Source organism: Ruditapes philippinarum, unplaced genomic scaffold, assembly GCF_026571515.1.
Source record: "Ruditapes philippinarum isolate M1 unplaced genomic scaffold, ASM2657151v2 ctg1899_1_1_1_1, whole genome shotgun sequence".
Taxonomy (NCBI): Eukaryota; Metazoa; Mollusca; class Bivalvia; order Venerida; family Veneridae; genus Ruditapes; species Ruditapes philippinarum.
In genome coordinates this window covers 44760-59068 of record NW_026857526.1, presented here as the reverse complement: position 1 = coordinate 59068, position 14309 = coordinate 44760, and the positions used below count along the sequence as shown (strand labels likewise).

Sequence of the window (14309 nt, the reverse complement as noted above, 5' to 3'; positions counted from 1 at the left end):
AGATCAGGGATCATTAACTTCATATCATGAGAATTATTGAATTATATACTCGAATCATGAAAAATATTAATTGAATGATAAACCGCAACATAACTTTATTTCAAACAGAACGCACAAAGCGAGAATTGTCTAATGTCGTAGATGATAGATTCTTTGTTGAGACAAATGTTTTCAAAAAAGCCAGAAAAATACTAAATGAAAAGGGGATAGTATTACTGACCGGTCCATTGGGAGCAGGAAAATCTACAAACGGTATCAAACTCGTTACAGACCCAAATAAATGCTTGAAGGTCAATAAAACTTCACACTGGGATATTCTGAATACTTCTATAGTAGATACTGTATTGATTGATGATTTATTTGGAGACAAATTTGAAAAGGGTGATAGCAGAAAATGGCAGACGATCTTTTCCCAGGTTGGTCATTATGTAAGAGATAAAAGTCTTAAGGTCATTATTACGTGTCGTACATACATCATGAAAGAAGCCCTCGAATCAATGAATATTTCACACTTGATAAATGACAGTAATACATTGACAATGACATCTACAGACTTGACTGACACAGAAAAGAAAGAAATACTTCAGAAGCACATTGACATGAAAGGCAGAAAACTTTCTGCTGAAAAGGTCACAGACTGTATAACTGCAGCAAGCAAAACATCGCCATTTGCTGTCGGTTTTCCTGAGTGTGCTAGGCTATTTTGTCAACATGATGATCTTTTCAAACAGGAACATGCATTTTTTGAAAGTCCATTTACACATCTTAAACAATGTCTTGAAGAGATTTTCAAAAGAGATGAAAAGGTTTTCCTTGCTTTCTTTGTTCTCTGGGCCCAAAAACCACAGAAAATTTATTGCAATAAGCTAGAGCAGACAGTATCATGTACTCCAAGATCAATATTAGATCCAATTCAACAGTTACAGTTCAGACCTGAAAAAGAACTAAGAACTATTAGAGCATCACTTTTGTCTCACAGTTCAGACTTTATACACTATGACAAAGTAAAAGAAACTATTACTTTTAGCCATAGTATCATTAGCGACGTTTTTGGACTTGTTGCTTATGAAAGAAACGGAACGGCTGTGTTGAAGTACTGTCCTTCATCATTCATTGCCAAGTTTGTCCGCATTGATGACAACACACGTGGCATGGCTGTCCAAAGGGAGGAGGAGTGTACTGGCCTCGAAATTTTTATACCGCGTTCCAGGTTTGATGTTCTCTCCACACGAATTGGAGATATACTTGTGGAAATAAATGGTGGTCTGATTAAAGAGGAGTCTGTCTGTCCCGTGATTGTGGTTGATTTGACATGTAATGAAGATCAAAATGAGTCTCAACCCCAGTATATGAAATGTTTTCCACTCCTCTATCCAGTTTTCCGTAGCAAGCTGTTTTGTGAAATTTTCTTGAAAGATACAATGAAAGAGAAAGCTGTAAAAATACTGACAACACCAGTATCGACAGTTGAAGATGAATTTGAAGGTTTCAAAAAGATCCTCGATAAAAGCATATGTAAAGCTGACATATGCTTGTTTGCATTTTTGGTGAAACATTCTATGACAGAATTCAAAGATTTTCTTTCTGTCTGTTACAATGAAATGAAAACTGCGGACAGACAATCTGATGACGGTTGCTCTATTTTGAAAACCAATATTTTGATTGGGTTACTTCTCGCAGTAAAACATGGTAATAAAGAAATGGTAGAGTTCTTGGCAAATCTGGGCGCTCCTGTAGATGATCCAAATGTTATTCTCGCTGCACTTGAAGTAGCTAATAGGGAAATCGTCACGTTTCTGTTACAAAGAAGTAACAAGGAAATAAGCAGTTATACAAAGAACGGTAAACGTTTATTGCAGATGTTTCTTGAGAATGATAACGAAGAAGCCGTGACATGCATACTCAGCTTGAACTGCTCTGCAGACGAAATAGATACTACAATTGAAGATGACCTGAATCATGACACTTTATTGCACAAAGCATGCAGAAAAGGTCAAAAAGAAGTTGTACAACAAATGCTACTGCGAAGACCACGTATGTTTTCACGGAACTTAAATGGATTTTGCCCTATTCATGAAGCGGCTGTGGAGGGAAAAACTGATGTAGTGAAACTATTGTTACAGCACAACAGACAGCAGGCCGACTACGCTGTAAACCTGACTGACAACATGCAACGTATTAAACTTTACCACATAGCTGTCTTCCACCAAGACATAGACTTAATTGACATTCTAGAAGAGCTTAGTATACCGGTAGACTGTGTTGATGACGTTAAGAAACAGACTCCATTTATGTTAGCACTAGAAGAAAGAAAATGTGGAGTGGTAAAGAAACTTGCAGATATTTCAGTGAGACATGGCATACACAATGCTACCGATTACAGAGGACAAACAGCGCTACATATTGCCATGAAAAAACTACCAGAGTTGAAAGACACCCCGGAGTATGATATTTATCTTGATATCATTGGACTGCTTCCTCAGCAAAGTGATAAAGATATCAGTTTGCCAAATACACCAGGCACATCGACCTTGCAAGTAGATGATTTAGCTCAAGATGGACAAATGCACGCTATCGTAGTTAACTTAGATCAATGCGATAATCCTAAAAGAACATACTTAGAGGAAGTTGGTGACCAACATAACTCTTCTCACATAAATGAAGCTGACAATCAAACCCCGGCAAAGAAAAGCAAACCATGTGATTAAATACTGCTGATTTCATTCAATTTAAGAAACGGAATAACCTAATATACAGAAGAAACTTTTACCAATAAAATAGTAATATCTGAACATTTTGCATAAATTGCTACATGTACAGGTTATGAAATTCTTGTAAATATATTAAGAACCTAATTAATTAATTAATGATAAAATGAAGTTATCATGTACCTAGTGATCTTACCCTAGCTGTCAACACTGGCGTAAACCTGTTCGGACATGAATAGCCCCTAGGTCATGGAAGGAAAACAAGAAAGCGGGTTAAGTATAAGACGGAAAGCTACAATACATAGCAAATAATTTTAAACAAAGCAGAGAAAGGCACTGCAATGAGAATAAAATAAAAACGAGCGATCGTACACACCATTACAGAAATGTAAAGAATTTGAGTTATACACACAATCACACCGTAACAAACATATCGTTAAAAAGTAAAATCATAAAGTTTAGGAAACACTTGAAAATGAGACACAGCTTAGTATATCTCGGTCTTTAAACAAATTGACAAAAAGTAACTGTGTTCCAATGAGAAACAAACTTTTCACAATTGTACAGTCAAACAAGAGGACATACGATATAATTAAGGTCAAAACATATTAAAGAGAAACACATTTGAGTGTCGTTCTTAAAAGAACCACCGGAGGAGAAGATAAAACCATTTATTTAACTTGTCCATACTCTTAACCTAGAGAACACAAACATGCCAATTGAAACTGAAACAAATGGCTTGGTAGCTGTAAGAGAAATTGAAAAAGGAACGCTGTTGTGATCATATGAATTGAAACAGAAAGTATCCTTAAAGTGAACTGGTCTACAATGGGCATATTTTCCTCAAATATTTCCAATTTTGATAAAAACAGTTGAAATGCACCATTTGGATATTCTTATGAAATATTTCTTGAAAAAAATGTTGATAGAGTTCTTAGCGGTTTAATATGAGGAATAATAACATTTTGTTCTAGACAAATCTATTTGCTATATAAATGTACATGTATGTTATATCGGACTATGAATCTCTTACTTATTAACAACATCCATATATAATAGACTTTGTGGTTTGCTATCATATAATAATACTGAAGAATATCAACATAATCATTTATAGTATTTCTATACCAATTCACTTTAAAACGATGTTAACTTTAACTGACACAGACAGGCAAAGTCCTTCATTGCGAAAACATATATTGACGAGGCTTCCTTATTTGTCCATTTTCAAAAATTAAAAATCATAAAACCAGAGTCATCTTTTTGTTCAATGAACATTGAACGAGATATTCAGTCATTTTCTGCTTCATGTCTTTGTGTTAATGCAAACAAGCTGAATATAATAATTCTTCACTTAATTTGTCTGAAATCCAACATGAGCTACATGTAATTGTTTTTCTATGAATTATATTTTTCAGTGTTACTTTACTACAATTTTTATTTTGTGTAACACTTGAAACTAACCCTTTGTTAGAATTGCAATTGTTATTGATTATCCTATATGAAGAATCATATTAAATAGAGATTAGCCCAAACTTTTATCAAGGATTTTGTTTAAGAGGTCGTTGGCATATAGACTAGTATAGGCATGCAAGTTTAAATTGTCTTTTTATTAACATATGTTTATTGACAAAATAAAAATTATTTAAACTTACTTCTTAAGATTTGATAGAAATGATCAAATCCTGCTACATGTACATGTATACGACACTCTTATGTCACTTTTGTTTTCCATTGACTTGAATATTTAGTTTTTGTATATTATCTTATACCTAACCAAGCTTGTTTTCTTTAATTAAATGTTATTCACGTGCATGAAAAATCTGAGTTTATATAATGAGTAAGCATAAGATAACGTTCCTGATATAACCAGACAAATTAAACCTGTTAATATTATTTGTATGTTTATGGATCAACGACTTAAGACCATATCCATGTATTTAAAAAAAAACAACAAAAAAAAACATGGATAGGATCTTTTTGAAGATAAGATTGCTTTCTTTACAATATATGCACAATTCTATATGTAACAATTCTATAGTTGAGTTTTTGTAATGTCATGATTAAACATTACATTTTTTTCTCTTTTGCTTTGAACACTCAAAGGACGATGGTAAGGGCTTTAAATCGGGAATATTGTGGTTAGTAGGTGTCCTTGGCGAAAGCACACTTACATGAGTTATAATAAAGAATTCTGAAAGGTAATAAGTCCCATTATAAGCGGATATACGCATAAAGTACATGAGACGTTTGACGTATAGCAACAACCATTCATACATATTTAGCTCACCTGAGGTAACTCAGGGTGAGCTTTTAGGATCCCGTCGTCCGTTAGCACCCTAGCGGTCACATTTTTGACTCAATCATCGTCAACCTTTGTCAGGATGCTTGTCTTGGTAAAAGCTCGTATGAGTTTGAACATGGGTAATCTCGGATGAAAAACTAGGTCACTGAAGCTGAAATTAGAAAAACCTTGTTAACACTCTAGTCGTCACATTTTTGACTCAATCATCATCAAACTTAGTCAGAATGCTTGTCTAGGTAATTGCTCGGATGAGGCCGAAGATTGGTCATCTCGAATGAAATACTAGGTCACGGGAGCTAAAAATAGAAAAAAAAACCTTGTTAACACTCTAGTCGTCACATTTTTGACTCAATCATCATCAAACTTTGTGAGGATGCTTGTCTAGGTAATATCTCGGGTGTGTCCGAACATAGGTCATCTCGAATGAAAAACTAGGTCACGGGAGCTTAAAAAAGAAACTAGTGGTCACATCAATTGTCATCAAACTTTGTCAGAATGCTTGTCTAGGTAATTGTTCAAATGAGTTCGAAGATGGGTCATCTCGGATGAAAAACTAGGTCACAGGAGCTTAAAAAAGCGTTTTAACACTCTAGTGGTCACATTTGTGACTCAATTGTCATCAAACTTGGTCAGGATGCTTTTCTATGTAATTGCCCAGACAAGTTCGAGCATGGGTCATCTCGGATGAAAAACTAAGTCACAGGAGCTAAAAATAGAAAACCCTTGTAACACTTGAGGCTACTGTTTTGATCCACATATCTTGGAAATTTATCTGAAAGTTTGTTTTGATGATTTCTAGATCCAATTTGGATATGGGTCACCTAGGGTCAAAAACTTGGTCATATTGTCCAAAATGGAAACACTTTGTTAACACTTTGGTAGTCACATTTTTGACTCAATTGTCATAAAACTTGGTCAGGATGCTTTTATACTTATAGTTTATTGCTCGGATTAGTTCTAACATGGGTCCTCTCGGACGAAAAACTAGGTCACAAGAGCTAAAAATAGAAAAATCTTGTTAACACTCTAGTGGCCCTCTTGACCCTCTTGTTTGATCCAAATATCCTGGAAATTGGTCTGAAAGTTTGTTTTGGTGATTTCTATGTCAAGTTTGTTTGAATATGGGTCACCTGAGGTCAAAAACCAGGTCACACCGCCCAAATATGGAAAACCCTTGTTAACACTCTAGTGATTTCATTTTTGACACAATTGTTATCAAACTTGGTCAGGATGCTTGTTTAGGTAATTGCTCATCTCGGATGAAAAAATAGGTCACAGGAGCTAAAAAAATAAAAACATTGTTAATACTCTATTGGCTACTTTTTGGATCCAATTATCCTGGAAATTGGTCCGAAAAATTGTTTAATGATTTCTTTGTCAAATTTATATATGGGTCACATGGGGTTAAAAACTAGATCACACCGCCCAAATATTGAAAACCTTGAAAACACTCCAGTGATCACATTTCTGACACAATTGTCATCAAACTTTGTCAGGATGCTTGTCTAGGTAATTGCCCTGATGAGTTCGAACACAGGTCATTTAAAAAAAGAAACTAGGTCACAGGAGCTAACAAGAGCACCGCTAGGCGGAGCATTATATGCCCGAAAGTGATTTTTTTTTTAGTAAAGATGAAGCATTTGTAAGACATGGGAGTAAAATAAAGTATTACCTCCTTCAAATAACAATCCTCCTTTGAAGTTTCAATATTGTGGTCCAAATGGAACTTTAAGTTATGCCCCAGAAACTGTTTTCAATTCTAAGGTAAAAGTGACCTTGACCTTTGACCTTGTGACCCCAAAATCATTAGGGGTCTTCTACCAAATATGGACAATCATACTATGAAGTTTAAACACAGTAGGCCAAATGATACTTAAGTTATATTCCGAAAACTGTTTTCAGTTTTAAAATAATAGTGACCTTGACCTTGTGACCCCAAAATCAATAGGGGTATTCTACCCAAAATGGACAATCATCCTATGAAGTTTGAATATTGTGGGCTAAATGGAACTTAAGTTATGCTCAAGAAACTGTTTTCAATTTCTAAGTAATATGACCTTGACCTTTGACCTTGTGACCTCAAAATCAATAGGGATATTCTACCCAATATGGACAATCATCCTATGAAGTTTGAACACTGTGGGCCAAATAGAACTTAAGTTATGCTCAAGAAACTGTTTTCAGTTCTAAGGTAATAGTGACCTTGACCTTTGACCTTGTGACCCCAAAATCAATAGGGGTCTTCTACCCAAAATGGGCAATCATCTTATGAAGTTTGATCACTGTGGGCCAAATGGAACTTAAGTTATGCTCCGGAAACTGTTTTCAGTTTTAAGGTCATAGCGACCTTGACCTTTGACCTTGTGACCCCAAAATCAATAGGGTTCTTCTACCCAATATGGACTATTATCCTATGAAGTTTGAACACTGTGGGCCAAATGGAACTTAAGTTATGCTCCGGAAACTGTTTTCAGTTTTAAGGTCATAGTGACCTTGACCTTTGACCTTGTGACCCCAAAATCAATAGGGGTCTTCTACCCAATATGGACAATCATCCTATGAAGTTTGAACACTGTAGGCCAAATGGAACTTAAGTTATGCTCCGGAAACTGTTTTCAGTTTTAAGGTCATAGTGACCTTGACCTTTGACCTTATGACCCCAAAATCAATAGGGGTCTTCTACCCAATATGGACAATCATCCTATGAAGTTTGAACACTGTAGGCCAAATGGAACTTAAGTTATGCTCCGGAAACTGTTTTCAGTTTTAAGGTCATAGTGACCTTGACCTTTGACCTTATGACCCCAAAATCAATAGGGGTCTTCTACCCAATATGGACAATCATCCTATGAAGTTTGAATATTGTGGGCCAAATGGAACTTAAGTTATGCTCCGGAAACCAAATTGCTAACAGACGGACAGACGGACGGACGGACAGACGGACGGACGCCAGGGGGTATAACATAATATGTCCGAAATTCTTTCGGGCATATAAAAAAAGAAAAACCTTGTTATCACTCTAGTGGTCACATTTTTGACTCAATTGTCATCAAACTTGGTCAGGATGCTTGTCTAGGTAATTGCTCGGATGAGTTCGATGGGTCAGGTGAGCGATCTAGGGCCATCATGAACCTCTTGTTTGTACAAGGGGTTTTGGATAAGTACTGTACTTTTCCATAGCTACGCATATGTGCAAATAGTTTAGTTTTGCTTTTCAGTCGAATTTTACACCTTATACATTATAGTATCAATGTTGTTAACTTCATTCAAATAAGCATATTAATGAATAAACTATGACATTTTCCATATACATGTACTTATTATATTGCCAGCTAATCAAACTTGTCCAAGAGACAGCGAAATAATTTTGGACTGGAGATGTCTTTTTCCAACGGTATGATGGAGATAAAAATGTCCGTAAAATGGATCAAACCGTTCACGTCAAACTAATTAGACTATTTTTGTGCACAGATCGGCTTGTCTTATAGTTTCTGATATTTTGTTACGTGGATACATTGATACATTCCTGTCATTTGCTCAAATATGATAACTGTAATTTTATATGTATTTATGACTATAACCTACATTTCTAGCCGTGGGTAGATAAAATTATGTAGTTTAAATTCGAAAATTCTAGCTATCAAACAAAACATATTTGGATCTATATGAGAAAGAATCTTATATATTTTAATTAGGATATTGTTATGTTTATGTTTTCGATATGGATGTTAATAATTGTTTTATAATTATGTGTTGTTGTGTTGTTTTTTCATAGTTATATAGTAATATTTACTGATGTGATACTTTTAAAGGTTTTAAAACTATATGCTTAAAGAACATTAGATCTTAAAAATAGTTTAATATTAAAAAGTCAGTAATATACTCATTGTACAAGTATGTATATATCAAATGTGCTTGACTTGATTAAATCACTTTATTTGTACATTTACACATTTGAACAATTTTTCTATTTAGTATACATCAAAACTGCTTTCAAATTATACTACAGTTGTAAAGGGGAGTGGTGGCCTAGTGGTTAATGTGTCTGCCTCTCAACCCAGGGATCATGGGTTCGAGCCCTTTTAAGGTCACGACCATGTTTCTTTGTATGACATCGTCACTGGTTGGTTCCAGGAAGCTGACTCGAAAGTGTATAATATAAGTTGCAAGAACTTGTTTCGCAATCGAACTTAAATAAATATCTTTAAATCAAAATGTAAACCCTTTGTGTTTATTACAAATCCGTTATCTTCGTTATCCTAAAAAGTCATACATTCCACGGTATTCAACGGTTAGAAAAATATCCTCTAGATTTTGAAACATGTACAAGACCGGTTTCAGGTTAATTTTTGTTTTGACATACAAACTGGGTGTCATAGTAGAATTCTCACTACATATTCAGGGACAGGTATATTCTTGAATGAAAACAAAAGCCATGGTTCATCCAAATTTTACTTATTGCATTATTGCATTCATGCATGAGATGGTTTTATAATCATTGTAATAACTATGTTACCTAGAAGAATTTTGATTTTGTTTCGTAATTTTGTCAGTGAAATATAAAACAATAAAACATTTCAGTTTACATATGTTATTATTTTTATCTTGCATTTTTTCCTAAAATGTCCCCGATCGGTTACAAATATACAAGAACAATGGGTAGAATAAATCTAAATGTCCCCCATCGTTTACAAATATACATTAACAATGGGTAGAATAAATCTAAATGTCCCCCATCGTTTAAAAATATATTATAACAATGAGTAGAATAAATCTTAATGTCTCCCATGTTTACAAATATACAATAACAATGGGTAGAATAAATTCAAATAGAATTTAATTGAAGTTATGTGGCAGGCATGTCACATACAGGTGGCTGTCAGCATATAAATGTGAAAAAGTGTTATTCAGTAACATTTGTGCAAAAGTGGTGTACTTTTCTGGTTAAATAAAATAAATAAACTCGCTCAAATACAAGTCCTGCTGAGCAATGTTAAATGGAGGAAACCCAACACTCATTCATTTTCAGGAGATTTGTCGTTATGTTCCTCAATTCATTACGATTTATCCATTGAATTGTATGAAAGTTAAGTTCTCGATTATTTCAGGCATAATTATGGCCTGATAGCCAAGTGGTAAGAACGATGAAGTTGCAAGTTCGAATCCTCGATAAACATTTTTTTAGATTTTCCTTACTAATTTCTTAAATTGTATGCGGCAGAATCCGATAATTGCCGGCAAAAGAGCATTGAATATTCAAATGTCCCTGTCGGATAGGGTACTATACTACGATAATAATGTACAACACGTTGTGGCTGGTTTATACGTCTATTCAAAACTACTAACGTTTATACTACAAAACATAGGAAGTGACGTACTCTTACGTCACGCATACGTTCGCGTCATGTAACGGCACATGCATATGAGCGCAATTCCCGACATTCTGGGGCCGCAAAATGATAAATTATTAAAATTAATATCACTCAATTTCAACAAATCTTAGATATAGATTCTAAATTCTTTCTAAAATACATTTAAATAAAAAGTCATTGTTTTAAAATAACACAAATGTCTCTCAATTGATAATTCATATATCTTATAAATGTTCATAGTCTGTGTTCGTGAAATTTAATAATAACTGTACTCCTTCTCATTTCTCTTTAACGCTTTTCTACGTGTCGTAATCTATGAACGCTTCATGTGCGGCGCTTGATTGCAAAATTGCAATCTGTGCTTGATTTGTGGGTTGATATTCGGTTGAAGATCGGGTTGACTCGCTAGCACCGATATTTAGATTTGAATCTGGACTACTATCACATATACTAGTGTGATGTTTTCTTCTACATTTGAAACACCTGTAGTTTGATGGACAGTTAATGACTTGGTGGTGAATATTCCAGCAATTAAAACATAAATGCTTATTTCTTATAATGTCTTTTCTAGCTCTCACATCAGTTACGTTTGCACAGTTTTTGGTATTGTGACATTCGTTGCAAAATATACACTGTTCCTGGTCATCAAACGTTTTTCGTGCGGAATTCCATGTCACATGACTTCCGATTCCTGTTTTCTGTCTCGTGCCCGTGAAAAACGACGCTGTAGTTCTATAACATGTTAAATCATCTGTAGTCTGCCCGGCCTCCATGATATTCAGTTCACGGTATAACGCTCTTCGTGAAGTTTCTAAAAACCGCTTATCGCTGTCATTTTCTCGTGCTAAACTCTTGCAAATTTTTGCCGGAAGTTTTTCTATAATGACTGGTACTAAAAGGGTTCCATAAGTATTTTGAAATTGGCCTAGGGACTTCAATCCACGGATGTGAGCTTCTAATTTGTCGATATAATTTCTCATACTGTGTAGAGTATTGTTCGGGGCTGGCAGATTTAGTAACGCCTGGATATACGCATGAATGATTATATGAGACTGTCCGAACCTCTCCTTCAGTAAATCGACTGCTTGAGTGTAATTAGCATGCGTAAGTGCAAATCCTTGAATAACTTGAGCCGCACTGCATTCGAGTTGCGTCTTCAAATAATTAAATTTTTGTACTTCTGTTAGATTCGGGTTTTGATGACAGATGAATCAAAAGCATCCCAAAAACTTTGCCATTCGAGAATGTCATCACTAAATACAGGTAGCGATAATTTCGGCAGTCTCTGAGCGACGTATTTGAATGAATGTACTCGCTTTTGCAAAGAACTGTTACCATTATTCACGTTATTATTTTGACCAGGGAACCACTTCCGTCTTTGCTCTGGTTTTGCGGGTAAGTTGGTTCGCTATAATCATTCTCTTGTTCTTCAGTGTTGCTTTTTCTGTTTTCGCTATAAGCTCGAAGTTCTTTCACATTTATCTTCAACGTTAATCCATACTCTTCACTGCTTACTATTTCCTCCTCGATGTCGATTACTTCCGTTAGTTCTTAAATATTTTCGTTTAAGGATTTGATCGTCTCTGCTTTTCTGACAATGGCTTTGAGAATTGCGTAAAATTCTATTATCGATGAATTCCCTTTTCCCCATTCAATTCGTTCAAACTGAATTTCTACACATCTTCGTTGACCATCTCTCAATGATCGCAATTTATCTATCTTCATAATGTTTTCGTCACGGCACCAATGTCGGATAGGGTACTTTACTATGATAATAATGTACAACACGTTGTGGCTGGTTTATACGTCTATTCAAAACTATTAACGTTTATACTACAAAACATAGGAAGTGACGTACTCTAACGTCACGCATACGTTGGCGTCATTTAACACATATGAGCGCAATTCCCGACAGTTCCAGGTCAGTATTGTCAAACAATAACTGTGACTAAATATACGGGGTGACCGAACAAAAACTCTTCTGTAACAATAAACTTAGAAAATTTGGAAATTTTAAACCGTTTGAATAATAAACATATGTAATTTCATGTATAAAATCTGTTTAAGCGTCCTGTGAATTACCTCCTGTCTTGCTGAAGCATTTCTAGGATCTGCACGAGTCCTTTGCATTTCTTTTCTGGCTGAGAACTGAAATTATTTATGAAAGTTTATTGACTACATTAACAGTATCAAAAACTCAAGTTATATATCTAAGTGAAACCTAATGCTTGCTAATTAGCTGATGAATACTCTTTATAACAAGTGCTTTATTAAATAGAAGAAGTGGTCTGTAAAGAACGAGTGGTTTGTTAATTAGGAGTGGTTTGTACAGTAGGGCAGCTCTGTAAAGTTGGAGTGGTCTATTAAGTCAAAGTGGTTTAAAAGTAGCAGTGGTCTGTAAAGTCAGAGTAATCTGTTAACTATGAGTAACACAGGCATGGTCTAAAAGGTAGGAATGGTTTAAAAACTAAACGTGGCCTAAGAAGTAGGAGTGGCAAGTAAAGTAGGAGTTGTTTGAATAATTTTGTAGCGTTTCTTGAAAAAGGTATCGAGAATAATAGTCCATGTTAAAAGAAGTATGCACAAAAAATACAAATGACATGTAATCAAGTGCTCTATATCAATATTAAACATTTGTACAATTAATGAAAATTTGATATTAACTATTATGTAAACACTATCATACATTTCTTTAGGAACATCCTCATCAGTTTCCATTGCAGAAGGTTCTTTTACATAATCTGTGAAGAGTTTAGATATAAATTTTAGAGGAATATACACTATTAGTTACTTCCCTTTTACTCTGGTGTATTATTTGGACATCATATAGTTAGCTCCCCTTTTTCTTACTTACACCATTTGTAAAACAAATTTGGTCAATAATCATATTCGTAGTGTTTCCATCTTATTTACGTTGTAAGTAGCATTGATTTATTGTTCCATTCCATCACTTACCCTTTCGTACGTATATGTTTCAGATCTCCATCAGTCTAGATGTCATAGTTGATAAATAAAAGATATCAAGAAACAGTATATATAGTCCATACTCATTTATGATGGAAATGCATTGGATATAAACACTATCAGAAGCATATTACGTTATATCCGTCATATTTGGCCTTAAAATCTACCGTGCCTAAGTGTTGGGACATTATACAAAGATGCCGAAAGTTCAGTGCCCGATACATACATGTGAATACGAAACTGCTGACCTAGATGCGGCTATAGTGGCAACCTTAATTACTACACATGCCAAAGTTCATGATGCTCCTGTGAAGCCAGCTAAAGCTAAAAAGTCAAAAGACCATCAGTTACATCCGCTGGCACAAGCGAGGAATGTTCGTACTTTCTATTCAGATGGAAGGATTATGTGGAAGCTACCAAAATTAAAGGCAAGGAGTTAATTATTCAACTTCTTGAATGCTGCGATCGCACACTTCGTAGGGACCTAACGAGGACCGCAGGTTGATCTCTTACCAACGAGACAGAGGACAATGTTTTGAAAGCAATACAACAGCTCGCGGTTCAAGAGGAAAATACAATGGTTGCACGAGTGACACTTAATAATATGTCTCAAGACCGAGATGAACCAGTACGTGAATTTTGCGCTAGCGTGTGTAAATGTATATTAAAATGTGGAAATTATGATCGTGATGTCAACTATACCGATGCTATCCTACGCGATACACTCATCAACGGTTTCTATGACCAAGAGATCCAACTTGACCTGCTAGGTGCTGAGAATCAAGAAATGACTTTAGAGGAAGTTCTCAAGGTTGTTGAAGCCAAAGAATCTGGAAAACGCTCAGCCTCTAAGTAAATTGACTCTCAAGGTGCTGAATCTGCAAGCTCATATCGTCGTGAAAACATCTTGCACAACGAACAAAGAGTCAAGAACATCCAAAGAAATTCAATCAACGTGAA

At 35.1% G+C, this 14309-nt stretch overlaps 2 protein-coding genes across 2 annotated transcripts; one reads left to right on the top strand and one right to left on the bottom strand.

Annotated features, from left to right (window-relative positions):
- Positions 1–59: 59 nt before the first annotated feature.
- LOC132750078 (uncharacterized) lies at positions 60–4356 on the top strand. The gene has a single exon (XM_060740015.1). The coding sequence runs from the start codon at positions 75–77 to the stop codon at positions 2706–2708; it is 2634 nt and encodes an 877-aa protein (XP_060595998.1). The 5' UTR covers positions 60–74; the 3' UTR covers positions 2709–4356.
- A 6328-nt stretch (positions 4357–10684) lies between these two features.
- Positions 10685–13103, bottom strand: LOC132750081 (uncharacterized). The gene is made up of 3 exons (XM_060740019.1): positions 13062–13103; positions 12468–12533; positions 10685–11539 (listed from the first exon to the last, which is right to left on the bottom strand). The coding sequence occupies exons 1-3, from the start codon at positions 13101–13103 to the stop codon at positions 10685–10687; spliced, it is 963 nt and encodes a 320-aa protein (XP_060596002.1).
- Positions 13104–14309: the final 1206 nt, after the last annotated feature.